The sequence below is a fragment of the Pipistrellus hanaki genome, assembly GCF_964339955.1.
Source record: "Pipistrellus hanaki genome assembly, chromosome: 8".
Lineage (NCBI taxonomy): Eukaryota > Metazoa > Chordata > Mammalia > Chiroptera > Vespertilionidae > Pipistrellus > Pipistrellus hanaki.
In genome coordinates this window covers 44,989,375-45,009,257 of record NC_140510.1, presented here as the reverse complement: position 1 = coordinate 45,009,257, position 19,883 = coordinate 44,989,375, and the positions used below count along the sequence as shown (strand labels likewise).

Sequence of the window (19,883 nt, the reverse complement as noted above, 5' to 3'; positions counted from 1 at the left end):
TTGGGTGAGAAAAATTGAATCCATTTTAAAGAAAGGAGCTAGTGGTTCATAGATACAAAGAACAAAATTGAATAGGTAGTGTCACCTTAGAACATAAATAAAAATACCCTGCTTACCACTGGGTATTAATTTTTGAATTGTATAATTAAAAAACAATAAGCATTAAGTTACATATTTTAAAAATAAGTTATCTGATATTCTAAACCAGAGTTGAAAAATAAATCATTAAAATAGATCATTCTGCTTTCTAAAAAGAAGGTAAGAAGGTTGATTGTATACTTTTAACAGAGAGCAAGTATGACGTAAGAAAATATATGTTATCACTCTCTTATCAGCTTCCTGTGTTCCTAGGTTTATTAAGCTGACATCAACTGTACCTCAGCTTGTAACTATATAGCTTCTACCATAGGCTGGATCTGATCTGTGAATATTTGATCTTCATGTAACCCTATGGGAATTCACTTGTGGTGTGTCGGCTTAGAGTTTAGATTTGGAGCCTGCATACTCTTGCATTAGCCAGAGTGAATCTTGCTTTCACTCTTCCTTTAATGAACACTTAGAGTTAAATCAAAATTATTGGATTAAATTTGTTAGCACAGAAGGAGAAAACATCCTCCTTTGAGGAAGCTCATGCCGTTTGGACATATGATAATAGAAGGACTTTGTACTGAAATGAATAATTTATGATGTGCATTACATTTCATAAATATAATTGAATAAGTAAGCAAATATGAAAATGTGTGTTTATCATTGAATACGTCACAAAGTTCACATTCTATGCTATTCTAAAGGTTTAGAAATGTAAGTTCAAAGCTGTTAATGTGATAGAATAATGAATGAGTGTGAAGCAGAAACCTCTAAAAGTAATCTATGGCTGAAATAAGCAGGTATTCCTGGTTAACACCAAATAGTAAATTTAATCTTACTTATGGCATATTAGTTTTGTCTCCTGAGATTAGGAAAATCACTGTGCAGCATCACCTTTGTTTTAATATATCTAGAATTCTTTAATTTATTGTTACTTATTATCAGTTTATGAAATCATTGCTCTCTCACTGAGTAACTTATTTTCACACTGTGCCTGATACAGGCATGAATCAAGTTCTCATTTCAGGAAAATTACATAATATTACATTTTATGGACTTGGAAGTTTAACCATTCTAGAGTGACCATTAATGTCAACTTTTTGAATGCCAAGATATGTATATGCTTTGTCTAAATTAGTATCACTAGTAACTAGCAAAGCTTACCTTTTCTCTTGAACCTTTCTGACTCCTATTTCAGTAGCAATACACAGAGGCTTTCATCCTACATTCTTTTTGTTGCATAGGACAGCAAGTTGATTCTTTGTATTCAGAAGAATTAGTTCTCTTGTAGCTTTCTTCCCATCTCAGAGTAGTGGGAATGTTTTTGTGTGTTTTTTCCTTCCAGAAACATGCTATTTCATTTTTATCGCAGATAAAGGAGAGCAGTTAAGTTTTTCACAAACACATATACTCTCTTTCTCTCACATATTACTTTCCTTGGGTATTCTATTAGAGATTGTTATATTAGCTAGAATGTTTTATTATTAGCTGATATATTACTTTTCACTCTAAATTTATTTTTAAAGGTCAACAGAAAACAATTTTTTTTTAAAGTGTACATATTCTAACATAATTTTACCTTTTATATAGTTTAAGGATATAACAGGAAAAAAATGATTTAATAAAATATATGGAGACCACACAAATTATTTCTAAAACTTTTTTTTTTTTTTGTCCTCATCCAAGAATATTTTTTCCACTGATTTTTAGAGGGAGTAGAAGGGAGAGAGGTGAAGGAGGGAGAGATACATCAGTGTGAAAAAGATATATTGATTGGTTGCCTCCCACATGCCCTGAGCACACCCTGACTATAGCCAAAACAAACCTGCAACCCAGGCATATACCTTTGACTCTTACCTTTAACCAATAATTGAGGGACCCTCTGGGGCTCATCCTGAGCTCTAACCACTGAGAACACTGGCCAAGACATTCCTTAAAAATTTTTGTTAAAACAACTTTTGTGCTACTAGTAATTATTTTCACATTTTTCCAGTTACCGCTTAATAAAAGCTTATAGTTATAACAAGAGTAATTTCCTATCTTTTAAAAGTTGTTTCTTTGAGGCAGAGCTGCTTAACTATCCTTTTTATGCCACATTTGGAACCTGTGGATTTAAGGAAACTAACAAACCATATACCAGTTAGCTTTTATGGTTGATTCTGTCTTAATTCCAGTCTTTGGTAAATTCTAGTTATAGTAAAGCAACTTGTCTTTATGATTTGAAGAGTTCTGCTAGGTTGTTATTTGTCTATTTCAGAACATTATTCTGGAATTCAAGAAACTACTGGGTGTGCTTTCCAAGGATTGTTATTTTTATCCCTAAAAATCCATCTTCCATGTAATAGATGCTCTAAAAGTTACCAATTCTAATACACCAAAATGATAAGAATTTTGAAAGTTATTAGGGCCAATAACTATGTCTTACCACTGCTATTTATTCAAACTTATGATGTGAACAACATGTGGATATGTGTTGCTCTTTATTTTTTATTTTTGTCTATCATCTAGATTCTAAACATTGATTAGTTGGAGAGAATGCATGTAGAAGATTTGACATTATTGAATAGTGTCATAGGGATTGGCATGAGAGAGAGAGAGAGAGAGAGAGAGAGAGAGAGAGAGAGAGAGAGAGAGAATATGAATGGGAGAGATTTGTAAGCCCTGAATATAAATGCCAAAAGTTTTTTTGGAAAAACATAACCAATTTATAATTGAAACAGGATTAGTCAAGAATCATCAGCACCAACACAGATGTGTCTTTGCAGACCGAAGGAATCAGATAAACAATTTGCAGTCATCTCAATCTCTACTAAAACAAAAATCACATCCAACATGCCACCTGACACCATTTCTTTCTCTCTCTCTCCTTTGCTCCTTGCGATGTGGCATTCATCTCTCCTTGTGCCTTCGTTCTGAAGAGATAACAGTATAGCAACAACTCTGCCACTGACATCCTGTTCTCTGACCGATACTGGCACCTGCAAAGAGCAACAACCAGTAACAGGCAGCAGCAACATCAGTATTATATCTTCCATGATGAATCTTTACAGGTCAAGAACAAGCACACAGCACTTTTCTCACTCCTTCACAATGGACCATGCAACTAGTTGAAATGGAAGACAGTGGATTTGTCTACAAGCCTTTTGAGCAGTGGAGAATACAGGGCATTGATTTTAGGTGAAATGACCAAGTATTCTTTAAGTTTGATATCTCCTTTGGTCTTCCTTTCTAGAATACCATTGTCATCTGACTTATTCTTTGTGGTCATACCTTACTATGACCACAAAGGATAAGTTTGCACATGTGACATTTCTGGTCACTTTAGGTTTGAATAAGTATATGAAAATAATAAACAATAGTATAATGCTAGAGGGGTTCATCTGTACACCTTTATATTCATGACCATGACTAGAAGAAATCTTTTGGGAATTCTTCTGTCAGTTAAAGCCACAACCACATTGTACATTGTTTCTCTAGAACATAACACAAGATGCTACTATGTAGGCAGTAGTTTTTAGTGAAGTGTAAAAATGCACTTTACTAGGAAAAGGCATGGTGAAGCCCATGGAGATTGTTACGGGGATCCTGACTTTTTGGCATGCGTGGGCAAGAGAAGTACCAAGAAGAGTGTTGCAGTTCTAAACTTTTGTTCTTACTAATACTCCCCATTTAAAAATTAGTATTCTGTGAAAAAGGACTCCCGAGAGAACATGGAACTAGCTGTAGGTAGGAACACTCCCAGTATTTATATTCTACCTCCTACTGTCATTATAGACCTGCAAATATATTCCAGGCTCAGTGTTTCTTAATTTGGTAGTAGATGTTCTGTTACCAAAGTAAAGCTATAGTGTTCAGTGTTAATTTACCTAGTTGTATAGGCAATGGAAATTTGGAAAGAATCTTAAAAGTCATATTAGCCACTTTTCAATCAGAACTATAACTCCATGTCATTTATGTGCATATGTGTAGAGCCTGAACAACTGGGCTTTTTCCATTATTGTGTCAAATCTTCTCATACTTTGAGAAAAAAAAACACACAAAAACAAACAAACAAACATGGAATCCACAAAAATCCAGGGGGAAAAAGGTTAAAGGGAAGCAGAAAGCTGTGAGAAGGGCTACAGTATACTCTGCTAAGGCACTGTACCTGTATGTGCTAGGGTTTGTGTTAGCACTCCATTAGTGTTTACATCTGGAATTTCACACCCCCCCATACAGTCACTGTAATTTGTTTCAAAAGTGTACTAAATATTCTAAGCATTTAAATTTTGCCAGTTAGTTGAATTGTTATAAGAGGCCCAGTGCATGAAATTGATGCATGGGTAGGGTCCCTAGTCCTGGCCAGTGATCAGGGCCGATCAGGGCCTTCTGGCTGCTGGCCAGGACCTCCCTTCCTTCCACACCACCCCCAGGTGATCAGCGCACAGAATAGCGAGCAGTTGAACTCCCGAGGGGACATTTTGCATATCAGCTTTTTATATATAGATGCTATTGCTAAGGTAGGATTTTGTTTGGTTTTAAATAGAATGGGGGAATTGATAGAATCAATGTCCATTTTAATAGTTATTCCCAATTATGGATTTTAATGTAAGTATTTATGCATTTAAAGAGAGAATAAAACACCACTCCCACCATTACTTGCGCCCCCTCCTCCAAGTAGGAAATGAAGTGCAGAGGGAAGAAAACATTAAGGTTCTAAAATAATTGTCTGAGCCAGTTAAACACACCTGAGGGAGATGTAGTAGCTCCTGTAATAACCAGCTCAGTGAGCAGTTAGAGATGGGAGAGGAGAGAACATTTTATACTTAGGAAAGAACCCTGCCGCCCCAAGAATTTTATAATTTTGTCCTTTCTCCCTAGTCTACACAATCATACTCAACAGAAATAGGACTATGCACAAGTAGTTTCAAATACGATTTCTACAAATTTAGATCTGTCTAGATCACATGTGTCAAACACAAGGCCCGCGGGCCAAATCCAGCCCGCCAGGCCTTGCAATGTGGCCCACACCGCACTGTCATCACTGCACTCTGCTGTCAGTTTATGACATTGTCAGTTTATGACTGTTCAGTAAACCATTCGGCCCGCGATTTAGGCTGGATTTTAAATTTTGGCCCCTTCTCTGATTGAGTTCGACACCCCTAGTCTAGATGGTCTTTAATTCTTTTCTGCACAACCATTTCCATTAGCTTTTAAATAGTGCCTTTTGTTAATTTTACCTTTCACTTTCCTGGTGATAAACTTTTAGAATGACATAAGTAGTTTATGTAATGAAACTTAATTTGGGACCTAGAGATGCTTTTTTTAAAATATATTTTATTAGCCAAGACCGGTTTGGCTCAATGGATAGAGCGTCGGCTTGGGGACTGAAGGGTCCCAGGTTCGATTCCGGTCAAGGGTATGTACCTTGGTTGCGGGCATATCCCCAGTAGGGGGTGTGCAAGAGGCAGCTGATCGATGACTCTCTCTCATCGATGTTTCTAACTCTCTATCTCCCTTCCTCTCTGTACAAAATCAATAAAATATATAAATATATATATATATATATATATATAAAATAAATTTTTACAAGGAGATAGAAACATTGATGAGAGAGAAACATCTATTCAGCTGCCTCTTGCACACTCTCTACTGGGGATGTGCCCTCAACCAAGGTACATGCCTTTGACCGGAATCTAACCTGGGACCCTTGAGTCCACAGGCCAACACTCTATCCACTGAGCCAAATCTGTTAGAGTGAGATGCTAACTTTTGAGGGATTACTAGTGTCCATTACTAAATGATTTGAATGTTAAACTTTTGAAACCTCATTCTGAACTAGTTTTCCTAAACCAAGTAATGTTATGTGTTGAATAGACTATTCAAAGTGATAAGCATTTCTTTGCTTCCACCATTTTTGTAATATACCACACATAATTTATTTTGTTTTAGCAACTGTCATCAATTATAGGCAAGCTGAGAACATTACAACAAAATAACTTTCCATTTTATCTTGGCTTTACAGAAAGGCAACTCCTTCAAATTGAGTTTTGTTGTTTGTTTGGGTTTTGGGGGCGGTGGGGGAAATGACATGGAACATACTAGTATATTCAAGATTTGCGAAAGAAGTTGAAACTAGTACATTCAATTTTTTCAGGAAGGTATCGGTTTGACATGTGAAAATGCATTTTATAACTAAGCATTTATAGCTTGATGCCTTTATATCCCACCTTTCTTTTTAAAATTGCCATTATGGGAAATGCTCAAAAATACCCCAAATCCACCTAACAGTTTTAACCTGGCATTTACAGAGATTCTACTTTGCTGTAATTTATTTTTGGCTTTAAATATGAGCTAAGGGGATATTAAATTGCCAGAAGAGACTTTGTTTACAAATAGAAAGCATTTCTATGCTAAGGCACTCCATTAGTGTTTACATCTATGCTAAGGCACTCCATTAGTGTTCACACACCCCCATACAGTCACTGTAATTTGTTTCAAAAGTGTACTAAATATTCTAAGCATTTAAATTTTGCCAGTTAGTTGAATTGTTATAAGAGGCCCAGTGCATGAAATTGATGCATGGGTAGGGTCCCTAGTCCTGGCCAGTTAGTTGATCACTGGCCCTGATCACTGGCCAGGACTAGGGACCCTACCCATGCATCAATTTCATGCACTGGGCCTCTTATAACAATTCAACTAACTGGCAAAGGACAAGCTTTCTAGTTAAGTTGCTGTGAAATTTGCCTTCTATATAAATTTCAAGTTAAAAATTTTGGGAAGTGGTGTGTTTTGCAGGCTACTCAAACAATGAGGCAATATCAAGATCTGTGGTATACTTGTATGACTTGGTTTTTTAAATATAATTTAGAATATTAGAGTTTATTTTAAAATCCTGTTAAAATAGCTATAGTGTACTAGGTGTAGCAGTTAATAACACAGATTTTTTTCAATAGATGGAGTTACACATATGTTGATAAATATGCAATTTAATATCCACACTGTTTTGTTGTATTGACAACAAGCTTCAAAACTTCATTTGTCAAATTTGCTGAAGGTGTTAACATCATAGATATTTTTACACTTAAAACTGTCGAATTTCATGCCACAAAAAGAGCATTTACAGGAAGTTATAATTCATTATTTTAAAGAAAAGTGCTGCTGAATACTTCGGAAAGCTTATGGTGAACATGCTCCATCTCAAAATACTTGTGAGCACTAGTTTAAACATTTAAAAGTGATGATTTTGATGCGAAAGACAAAGAATGTCCAGGTCAACTGAAAAAGTTTGAAGACCAACTATTATAAGCATTATTGAATGAAGATGTGTGTCAATCTCAAAAACAACTTGCAAAAACTTTAAACGTTGCTCAGCAAACAATTTACAATAGTTTATAAGCAATGAGAAAGATTTTAAAGGAAGGAAAATGGGTGCCACATCAACTGAACGAAAAACAAATGAAAACCAAAAAGTCCTCAATAAAATGTTGATTCAGTAGTGCGAAAGAAAGTCATTTTTGCATTGAATTGTGACTGGTGATGAAAAGTAGATTTATTTTGAGAATCCCAAATGCACAGAATCATGGACTGATACAGGTCAACCATCAACATCAACTACAAGGCCAAATCGCTTCGGAAAGAAGACAATGCTCTGCGTTTGGTGGGATAAAGAAGTCATGTACACACACACACACACACTCACTCACCATGCACGAATTACATGCACCAGGTCTCTACTGTATAGTTATCTATTTTAGAAAAATCTCCCTCAAATTCTAGAACTGTGTATCCTCATTTATGTTTATTTTGAAAGCTTCTATTTAATCTACATTAAATATCTATAACAAGTTGTGGTTGAGTTTCACTTCAGAATAATTAAAGTAACTTTCAGGGTCAACTGAAATACAAACATCTAGGTTTAGTTTTTTAATAATACTTAGAACATTCCTTTTAGTGTAAGCCTTAGAAATAGGCTATTTCTAATTATCTGCTTTGGAATGAAATGATATTTATATCAAAGTAAATTTCAGAATTATTTTTCGAGATAAAGGATATTTTTTGATATTAGGAAATAAATGATTAAAAGAAGAGAAGTTAATAGATGAAATATTTAAGCACAGTATTCAGAAATAACCTCTATTCCATGTGGTATAGGTTTATATTAGTAGTAGGTATACTTCAACCAAGCTAATCTGTATTTGTTTATTTGCTTAACATATATTCAAAAATATTTTAAAATTGGGCATTTTTAGAATTCTCCACTGAAATTTGGTATATTTTTATGTATTCTTTAATATTCAAGTTTATATTGATGAATCAGGTGTGTGTAGGTAATGGGTTATTATGTTGACTTGTTTTCGTGTTGTTATTTTTCATGTTCTAAAAATGTATATATTTTGAGACATGAAAATATCAAAATTTTTATATTAATTGAATGTTGACATAAATTTCTTTAGAATTTGCCTAAATCTGCTCTGATGATAACTAAGGATCAGCTACTCATAAAATGTTTGTTTTAGAGTCTATTTAAGATTGCAGTGGGATTTATCCAAAGAGAGTGGTCAATATGTGTGTGTTCCAAATATTGTAAGCTCTAGATATAATCAGTGGTTCTGTCTTTTTCCTTTCTTCCACTTCTAATTATTGTAAAACTAGAGGACCAGTGCATGAAAATTCGTGCACTTGGCAGGCGTCCCGCAGCCCAGCCTGTGCCCTCTTGCAGTCCGGGATCCCTCAGGGTATGTCTACCTGCCGGCTTATGCCCACTCCCTGGGGGATCGGGCCTAAGCTTACAGTCAGACATCCCTTTGGCAGCCCAGGAGCCCTCGGGGGTGTCCAACCGATGGCTTAGGGGAGCTGGCTTAAGCTGAGTCGGACGTCCTTAGCGATGCCAAGACAGGAGAGGCTCCTACCACTGCTGCTGCACTAGCAGCTGTCAGCCCAGCTTGTGTCTGCCTCCTGGTGGTCAGTTTGCGTCATAGGGTCAATATGCAAATTGACCCTTCCGTTGTTAGGGTCCATTTGCATATTACCCTTTTGTTATATAGGTTATCTTCATTTGCTTTATGCTAATAAATTATTACCTCTCAAATTAAAATTTGGATGTACCAGAAATGAAGCTTTCAGTTCATTTTGTTATATGTCAGTTTCAGACTACCTTGCAGCCATTTTCAGTTTAGACATTATAAAAATAGGTTTCTTGCTGTACAGAATAAAATTCGGCATCTCATTAGGTATAGATTTTTATGTGGAGGATGGTTTCTTGAAATAGGCTTTTCCATCTTTCAGGCATTGAAAGGAGCACTTTGGTCTTTTAACTCAGTGGTACTTTATAATAACTGTTCTTCCTGTCGCTGTAAAAAAATGACACATGGGTAAAAATATCTTTTTTTATACAGCAAATAAATTGAGCTTGTTATAGTCCCCTCTCTTCATTTTCAGGAAGAGGCAGAAATTCAGGCAGAACTTGAACGTTTGGAAAGAGTGAGAAATCTGCACATTCGAGAGCTCAAAAGGATAAATAATGAAGATAATTCACAGTAAGTCATTATTATACTTCAGTTTTACATGATAAAAGTGTTTCTCCTCTGTGCAGAGCATAAACACAATATTTCCTTGTTGGGGGCTTCTTGTCATACTTAGAAAAAAGATCCACAGTCCTTCCCGTGGCTCAACAAGTCTTATTTATGTAAACTGGTCTGTGGGCACCGCACCAACATATCTCTGTTCATCCTCCCCTCACAAGCTGCAGCCATGCCAGCCCCCATCCCTATCTCAGGGCTTTTGTGCTGGCTACCTTCTCACCTGAAATGTTCATCTTCTAAATATCTGAGTGGCTTCCTTTTGATTTCACTCCAAATGGACATGAGAGGCCATTCTTAGGCAGCCCTATCCAAAATAGCAGTCCTTACACCATTCCCTTCCCTCTCCTGGTATTTTTATCTTGCTTTGTTTTTTATAACATTTTTCACTATCTGGAATTATAAAATCTGTATTTCAGTTATCTGTCTTCTCTCCCTAAAATATAACCTATATGAGAGGAGGAACTTAATTTTATTTTTGTTATAGTAGGCATGCAACAAACATTTGTTGACTGAATATCAAAATGAATATTAATAGGGAAGAAGAAATTATTTTCAACTAAAGGGGTTTCAGTAAGCCACATATCCAGCATTATTTTTTTTAATATATATTTTATTGATTTTTTTACAGAGAGGAAGGGAGAGGGATAGAGAGTTAGAAACATCGATGAGAGAAAAACATAAACCAGCTGCCTCCTGCACACCCCCTACTGGGGATGTGCCTGCAACCAAGGTACATGCCCTTAACCAGAATAGAACCTGGGACCCTTCAGTCCGCAGGCTGACGCTCTATCCCCTAAGCCAAACCGGTTTCGGCATATCCAGCATTATTATACAGAACTTGAGGAGAAAATAGAAAAGTATAAGTCTGTGTCCTTAACCCCTGGTTATAAAAATGGAGAGAAAATAGCCATGAACTGGTGGGAACTTTATGAAGATAGAAATTAAGCAAGAAGATGGAAATTATGCCAAGCATTCCTTGGATTCAATCATGTTGAGGAGAGAAGCACGTCTTTTATACCTAAACTTGTCGTGTAGTTTAAGACCTCATGGCCCAACAAGAGGATCAGCATTGGAAGGGACCATTTCTGCTGTGAAATATAAATATCTTGCTTAAAATTAAGAGGGCCTATCTGTGATCATTTGTGTATGTGTAACACAAATACACAGATCATTCCAGTGTGTAAGGTGAATGAAATATTAGTGTTATGGAATAACTTAAATTGTGCCAGATGAAAATTCTAATAGAACAAGACTAATTAAAAATTATCTGACCTGAAAACTATGTCCAAACTTGTTTGTGGATATGTAATAGCAGTATTGTCTATGAGTGATTTTTTCCCAAAGTTTTTAAACAAGTTTTTCTTTTTTAATTGGGAAATAAAATTTTATTTATGGAAGTCTTAAAGACAGTAAAATGTATGGGTAAAAGCCAATTTAAAAGTATAATTACTTTTAATCTTATGTCAATACTATAAAGTCTTGATTAACTATAACAAAGAATACAAGTTTTCTCTGAGGGAAGTAATTCCTGCTGAGTAGATGGGGATTTCCTAATATTTCTTGATGACACAGTCGTTGGTAGCTCTTTATCACAGCACTATAATTGGTCAGTGAACCTGGATATTCAGCTATAAATGTTAAGCTTTATAAACAAACACCAGGTGTTAAGGTGGGTGATAGTCCTGCAGATAGAGAAGTATGGAACAGAATTTGGAATTAGCAGTAGAGTGAGAAAGAAATAGCTAGGGGTAGAATATGAGCGTGGAACTTTATTGTGGACAGAACCTTTTTGTATGCGTTTTCATGTTACTGTTTTTTTTCCTCTACCCTTAAGGTTCAAAGATCATCCAACGTTAAATGAAAGATATTTATTACTTCATCTGCTTGGTAGAGGTGGCTTTAGTGAAGTGTATAAGGTAATGTAATTTCTTTTTTTTTTCTGTTCTTCACACTAATATAGGAGTACAGGTTTCCCCTACTATGCACAAGTAGTGTGTTCCTATGAAACCTTTAGAAGTCAAAATAAGCATAAAGCAAAGAAGCAGTTACCATTAATTTATATGGAAATTTTTTCAAGTATTCCCAGACCCCCTAAATAACCCACCAAATCATACCAAATACACTTAATTACATCCAGTTTTATGATAAGTGCAGCACCCTTACAAGCTTTCTTAAGCTTTTCTGAAAGCTTATGATACATTTGCTAATTAATGCATGAAATAAATCCAAGTAAAGCTCACAAACACAGGTCAAAGCCAGATTGATACTGAGATGCTGAGTGTGGTTCCAGGGGGAGGACCTTGGGCTGCCACTCTGGCTGCAAGGGTGTGCACTGACTCTAACCCTGAGAAATGAGCACTGGAAGCTATTTTTACTTCTTGCTTTTTCTCATAAAAGCAAAAGCCCTCTTTGTATTTATTGCAGTTAGCCAAAAAAAAGGTACAAATAAATGTAGGCCTTTTGTAAAAGAAAAGTGGCCTAATGTGAACTCAAAAAGTGGGGGATACCTATATGTGGTTAAGAAGTACTTATCTTTTGTTTGTTAATTTTATAATTTGCGGGGAGGGCAGATTTTATGTCCTGACTCATTACAACAAGTCTGGTGGCTTATGTTGTATCTTAAAGAACAAGTACAAAAAAAAAGTACATAAATGTTAAAGGCACACCTTAAAATTAAATACCCATTGCATTTTGAAGTTATTTATTACATGTTCTTACAAGCTCATATCTTTTTAAAGTATGATACTTTGTAAAACACTGTGTGATATGAAATCATGAGAATTCTCATGATCCGTCCACAATGTGTTAAGAGTCTAAAGACTGTGCACCTGCACAGCCCATCAAGTATTTGCTACCTAGTACTGTTAGCCAGTTTGATACAAATAATAGCAATCAGAATCAAGATAGGCAGGTAGTCATATGATATAGTGCCTTTATGGTCATACTATACCCTTATATTTAAACATGTATCTCAGAAATCTTACATGTCCTGAATTTACAGAAATTCCTACCTATTTTAATGACCATGTTTTTCAAATGCTTATGTATAAATGTAAAAATTTTTACTCATGTTTAGTGATTTTTTGTTGTTTTTCAATGTTTTATACCTTACTTTTTCCTACTTTATGTTGTATCTTCCTGTTCAACCTTTAAATATTGTAGCTCCTAAGTCTCTTATTCTGTATTCTCCTTTTCAAATATATTCCTGCCCATTCACTGACTTATCTATTTGATTTCACCCTCAGATCTGTGTCTGACTATGTGTGTACATACCCCACACTTTCTTTCTGAGCTCCTATCTGTTAATGTGACTTTGTCTCTTCACTTGGCGTGGATTCCGCAGGCACTGCAAATTCACTTGTTAATTAGAAGTTATTTTTCTTTTCTCCAAAACCCCTTCTTCCAACTCTGCTTCCTACTTTAGTCCATAGCATTGCTATTCAACTGCCTAGTCCCTCAAGTTAAAAACATAAAAGCCATCCTTCACTCTACCTTTCCCTTCCCTTCCTCAGCATGTAACCAGTTCCTGGGTGCCCACTGTTATTAATGTCATCAAACTCCCCTAAATCCAGCAATGGCCCTTTCCTTTCTATTAGCTCAAGGCCACATTGTCTCTTGTTTGCGTTGCTACCCAAGGGCATTAAGTTTCTCCAGCGTACTTATGTAAACTGCAGCTAGAGTAGCCTTTTTATAAAATGCAATACAATTTTCTCACTCTCTTATAAGCCCCAGTGGCTTCCCGTTTCTCTTAGTTAAGATGCAGGTCATGCTCTCACCTGAGACTTCTTTTAGAAGCTCTCCTTGTTTGTCTGCCTTTTATAAGCTCCTTGTGATACTTGCTGTGCTTCATTCTATGTCAGTATAGTTAGTGGTTAAGAGGTTGGATTCTGAAGCCAGACTGACTGGGTTTGAATCCTAATTCTGACTGCTGTTAAATAACGGTATAATCTTGGGCTTATTACTTAATCATCCTCTGTCTCACTGTCTTCATCTAGGGATGATAATAGTACCTACATTGTAGGATTATGATTAATTGAGCTATCACAGGTAAATCACATAGAACATTGGTGCTTAATAAATGTAAGATCATTACTAAAAATCCTCTCTGTTTAATGAGACAAAGACTGTGCCTTCATGGCTTAGTAAAAACCATTCTGGATTGTTCTGACTGTGGGAAAATTTGGAATTTGAATTCAGAGAACTTCAATTCTGGTCTTGGTTCAACCAGTAACTATTTTTTGTTTTGTTAAGTTGAACAAGTAATAAAAATCATGGGCCTCACCTATCAGGAGTGATCTGTGAGCTCTCTTGTAATTCCTATGTCTTTAATTCCAACAATAGTTCATCCTTGTGCACTGTAATGATTGAAGTAGGCTTACACAGGCTTCATGGAGGAAGATCATAATAGCTCACCTTGGATCCAAAAGTGTACAGTTACATAACACTACTACCCTGTTTCCCCGAAAATAAGACAGTGTCTTATATTAATTTTTGCTCCCAAAGATGCGCTAGGTTTTATTTTCAGGGGATGTCTTATTTTTCCATGAAGAAGAATACGGTACACATTTATTGTTAAATGAAAATAAAGGAAATTTATTACCTGTATACGGTATGGTAGTACGGTAGTTGTCAACACAAACCAGACAAACCGTGAATCCTACAGTATCAAGAATTTACTCATTTATTCAATGACAATCATGTCATCATCTTCTGGAACATCATCATAACAATCCAATTCCTGAATTTCCTGGTGAATTTCTTGTGACTCCATTTCTTTCAGAATCAGTGGACCAAATCTCGCATGTTTAGCCTGGGGGGGGGGGGGCTTATTTTTGGGGGGATGCCTTATATTTCACTCAGAAGGAAACCTGTAAGTGGGTCTTATTTTCGAAGGATGTCTTATTTTCGGGGAAACATGGTAACTCAGCCTACTAATCACAGCACCCTTCTGCCACTGCCACTGTTTTTAGGGCCAAACGGGATTTTCTTTTAGAAATTAGAAAATGCAGATGGTAGCTCAATGACTTGAACCTTCAGTACTGGCCTAAATACTAACCACTCACTCCAGCCTCTACAAAGCCCTTTTATTGTTGCCAGGTCCATTGAGAAACAAAGCAACAGATTGTAAATCAAATTGTATAGACTTTTATCTGTACCACGGTGGGAAAGATTGAATCAGTTGCTTAGTGATAACTGTATTAACTTTATGAGAAGGTACTTTGCTCATCTAATCTTGGGAGAAAGATGTGTCATATATAACTATTATAATCAACATACACTGGCATTAGCTTTTATCAGTAGTATACTTAATTTTACTTTCATCTATTTTCATTTATTATGATTGCCTCTGAATTTTATCCTTTATGCTACTCTGCTTTTTCTCACATGAACCTTTGAAAATTCTTTTCTATATCTTTAAATCCAACTTCTTAAAAATTTTATTTAGAAGTTTATTAAAACTAGAAACAGGAAACGAGGAAGGGCCTATGATAAAAGAAGCAACAGACAAGAGACTATGTGGGGAAATGAGCCTAGACTGGGCTGCTTTGGCTCACTAAGAAGTCAGAGAAGAGGGGACCTTCGGGGACAAGTTCAGGGGATTGGCCACTGCCCATTGGTTGCAAGTCCCGTGGGGTCCCTTAGCGCTTAAGAATTGCATTCCTAAGGAGGAAGAGGAGGAGGAAGGGAAAGACACAGGCATGCTCCCCAGAGGGAGGTCACACCTAAACCCAACTTTCAATTAATATAATTAGCTAATATTTATTGGATATTTACTATGAATCATATTTTTCTAAATACTTTGTTTCACCCCATTTAATCTTTTCAACTACCCAAACTTAATAAATGAGGCTAAGAGAGGGTTTTAATACAAAGTTTTGCACTAATAAGGTTATCTTGACTCCAAAATGAATATTCTTGATTATTCCATCCTTTATTGCTTCTATAATTTTGTGATAAGCATTTTACCGCTACTGCTTATTTTTAGATTAAATTGATGGGGAGAGTATGGACTAAGGACCTTCTTTTTAATGAATATGTAAGCTATGTGTTTTCTTAAAGGGGCACCTTTGTATATAAATCACAGCAAAGCCTAAATTATTAAATCTCTTTTATTGTTAAAAAACAATTTTAAGTCACTTGAAGTCTTAAATAATACTGATCATTTTTTATTTTGTTACTTAATAGACTAGTGATTTAAACAAAACAGTATCAAAAATGTTTTATGGTGTTTTTTTAGACAACCAGGGAAAATTGAAGACTAGTTGGGTATTAGATGAAGTTAGGTGTGGTAATGATTTAATTAAAGTTTAGGAACTTGTTAATTTTCAAAGAAGTGAGGAAAAAGGTAGGGAGTTGCTAAGAGAAGCTAGAGAAAAAAGGTTTGCTTTATCCAACCCACAAAAAAAGCATTAGAGCCATCTGTTTTCCTGGCTGTTCTGCCAGGATAGAGGAGCAAGTTCATATTAAAAAAAAAAAAAAAAAAAAAAAAAAAAAAAAAAAGAGCTTTATTTTATTTTGAGTCATTTATAAAACTTACATTAAAGTTTTCTCTGATTTAGCACCATGTTTCTGACCATGTGTCATTAGACTGTATATAATCTTAGCAAAGATCAACACAAGAATTGTAGTGTTAAAAAAAAAAAAAAAGAATTGTAATGTATATTCTAATTCCATATTATGCGAAAATCATCACCAAAATTTTTTTAATGTCTTCGGCTATTCATTTGGTCTTGGGTCCTAACTCTTGTTACTTGAATCCTAGGCTTTTGACCTTTATGAACAAAGATATGCTGCTGTGAAGATCCATCAGCTTAATAAAACCTGGAGGGATGAGAAAAAGGAAAATTACTATAAGTAAATATAATACTTCATTCTTTTTATCAATTGAAAACATATTTAATGGTAATGGAGAATTAATATACTCTCTCTTCCTGTAGACATGCCTGCAGAGAGTATAGAATACACAAAGAACTGGATCATCCCAGAATAGTTAAACTCTATGATTATTTCTCCTTGGATACAGATACGTAAGTAAATATAACTAAAGATTTCTGCTTTCCCTATTCTGTAGTGGTGATATAAATGACTTCATTTCTTCACTGTGATTCTGAATTATTGGATAATATTTTATATCTAATTTTTTTTATCTTCTCCATTTTAGGTTTTGTACAGTATTAGAATACTGTGAAGGCAATGACTTGGATTTCTATCTGAAGCAACATAAATTAATGTCGGAGAAAGAAGCTAGGTCTATTGTAATGCAAATTGTAAATGCGCTAAGATATCTCAATGAAATCAAACCCCCTATTATACATTATGATCTTAAGCCAGGTAACTAATAAAATTGTCTAAATAAATTTTTAAGTTCTAAGGAGTATAATGTCAATTTATTAATTTACCTAAAAACATACTTTTTGGTTTAGTTTGTAAATGTCAGTAGAGTAGTTTTAGAATTTAAAGTGTTTTTGTCATGTCACTTCTTAAAATTATATTTACTTACCAAAAGTTAGCGTTACTTACCAAAAGTTAGCGTAAGTCATAAAGATGTTATTCATCTATGTATCATTAAAAGAACCTTCTATTTTTATTTTCCTCCTAGGAAACATCCTTCTGGTGGATGGAACAGCTTGTGGAGAAATCAAAATCACTGATTTTGGTCTGTCCAAGATCATGGATGACGATAGCTATGGTGTAGATGGAATGGACCTAACTTCCCAAGGGGCAGGCACTTACTGGTAAATATATCACTAAAAACGTCAAAATTGTATAGATTAGTCACAAGGCTTTTTATGAGAGTTTAGTTTTTCTTTTCATGTCCCTTTGAGATTACTGTGCTGAGGGTACTGATGTGAAGCCCTGAGTTGAGAGGGAGGCCACGTTCATCAGTCTTCATCTCAGCAAACTAGAGAGAGGAAGACTTAGCATTAGCGGGTGACTTAGTAACCTACCCAGAAACTCCGAATGGGGAGAATGGGGACGGGGGGGTGTTTTCTATAGTTAGAGGGAATTTATCATGAAAAAAAAAAAAAAACATAAATATACCATCTTAACTATTACAGGAAATAAGCAAAAAGCCATCTCTGTAGAGCAGTGGTTCTCAACCTTTCTAATGTCGTGAACCTTTAATACAGTTCTTCATGTTGTGGTGACCCTCCCCCCCAACCATAAAATTATTTTCGTTGCTACTTTGTAACTGTAATTTTGCTACTGTTATGAATCATAATGTAAATATCTGTGTTTTCCGATGGTCTTAGGCTCTACAGTCGCGACCCAAAGGTTGAGAACCGCTAGCAGGGTCATCTAAGACCATCGGAAAACACTGATATTTACATTACGAAAAGGCTTATGGAGGCTGGGTGGATCTCGAAGAGAAGGTGCTCTCCGTGTAAATTGGAGGGTTAGGGGAGGTATTCAGTATTGTCGTATTCAAAAGCATGAGTTACAGAAAAGTAGTGTGGGCGGCCAAGTTAATTGGCTTTCCCTAGCCGGTGTGAGGGGTAAAGAAGAGTGAGTGCAGATGTTGGAAGTTTAAGTTGCTGCTGGATTAGGATGGGTCTTGTGTTACAAACAAGAGATATGAGGTACATTCCTTGGCAGTTAATAATGCTGAGGTTCTTTAAACAGAAGAGCCACCTGGTCAGATGTGTGTTTTAGGAAGAAAACTGCCTACAGTTTGAGTGCTAGTGAAGGGGGGCAGTGGGAGAGGATTTATTCTATTATTAGAGACTTACCCAAAATAGAACATTGATTGGGTAAATAACAGAGGTAGAAAAAGTAGTTCCTAGAAGAAACGGGCTTAGCAAACAAGTTCTAGAGGTAAAAGGTCCCTTGGAGCTTGAGAATGAAAGCTAATGGTAACATGCCTGGGGAGAGGAGGAAGGTAAAGTGCCTAGAACATTGTAATTTCTAATGATAATATATGTTATTGTGCACTTTAGGCGTGTGTGTGTGTGTGTGTGTGTGTGTGTATCATACTTTATCTCAAAGTTGTATGTTTTGGCGCTAGGGTCAAGTGATACAAGGACTTAAAAGCTTGATTGGAAATTTTCACTCATGAAGATCCTAAGGTGTTATGTGGATAAAATTAGTTCTAAGATTTTTACACTTAGATTTTAAATTACAGATTGTTAATAGTAGCCTTACCCTTTTCTCCCCAAAAAACTATAGGTATTTACCTCCTGAGTGTTTTGTAGTTGGAAAAGAACCACCAAAAATTTCCAACAAGGTTGATGTGTGGTCAGTTGGAGTCATTTTCTTTCAGTGTCTTTATGGTAGAAAGGTAAGTTAAAGTATACCAGATTCAACTGTACTACTAGATAAGTGGAATTTCCCCCTTTTAAATACAAAGTTCATTAACTTAAAGTCAAAAGTCAATTTAAATCCTTCCAAGGAAAGCCAGGCTTCTTCTCTATTTCTTTTAATCCTTAACTGAGGATATTTTTTCATTGAGAATGGAAGGGCGGGAAGAGGAAAAGAGAAAAACATCGATGGGTTGCCTCCACACGTGTGCTGATGTGCGCTGGGGATTTAGCTTGCATTAAAGCACGTGTCCCTGACCTAATTCCCTTAGGTCCACAGGCTGACATTCTATAACCACTGAGTAAAACCAGCTAGGGCTCTTCTCTATTTCTGCTAAAATTTCTATGGATCAGAATTATTTTATTTCATAGCAATTTACTTGGCCTGCATTTTTCACACACACCTTTTTTTTTTTTTTTAACTGAAGGAAAAAGAAGTAATTGTATGTTAAAAGTGCTAATATTCTCTACTGTTAAAGAATACTGGAGCCAAAACTTTTCATTATCCTCCATTCTCTCTCCCTCACTGCATGCACACAGTTTGGCCTTTTCATAGTTTCCTCAGGGAAATTCCGCCAAACTTAAGTCTTAATATTTCCTGAACCACTTTATTTTGAAATCAGAACTATAGATATTATCTATTCCCCTTTTCATCCCTTCATCAGTATGGAAAGAGAGTTTAATGAACTTGTCTGGAAATTGACTGCAAATCAGGAGTGCCAAGCCCAGAGCTCTTTGGTTACGTTGGTGTACTATGCTCTAAGTGTTTTTTTCGGTGGTCTTTTCACAGGCACTGCCACTACTTCATCTCTTCTCTAACCAGACTTCATTTTGTAAATATTAAGAATAAAGTTTTAAATTTCTTATGTTTTTATCTTAATTTCCTATTTGTAGTAGCATTATTTTCTTCTGCTTATTCAGTGTCTCAGCTATG

At 35.7% G+C, this 19,883-nt stretch overlaps 1 protein-coding gene across 1 annotated transcript in view; it reads left to right on the top strand.

The window, feature by feature from the left end:
• The window catches only part of TLK1 (tousled like kinase 1), a 139,462-nt gene that overhangs the window by 108,416 nt on the left and 11,163 nt on the right, over positions 1-19,883 (top strand). Inside the window, exons 13-19 of the mRNA XM_084892299.1 lie at positions 9,508-9,605; positions 11,485-11,566; positions 16,414-16,505; positions 16,589-16,678; positions 16,813-16,982; positions 17,251-17,386; positions 18,819-18,930. Coding sequence (XP_084748425.1) covers positions 9,508-9,605; positions 11,485-11,566; positions 16,414-16,505; positions 16,589-16,678; positions 16,813-16,982; positions 17,251-17,386; positions 18,819-18,930 — 780 coding nt within the window. The remainder of the gene's footprint in view (positions 1-9,507; positions 9,606-11,484; positions 11,567-16,413; positions 16,506-16,588; positions 16,679-16,812; positions 16,983-17,250; positions 17,387-18,818; positions 18,931-19,883) is intronic.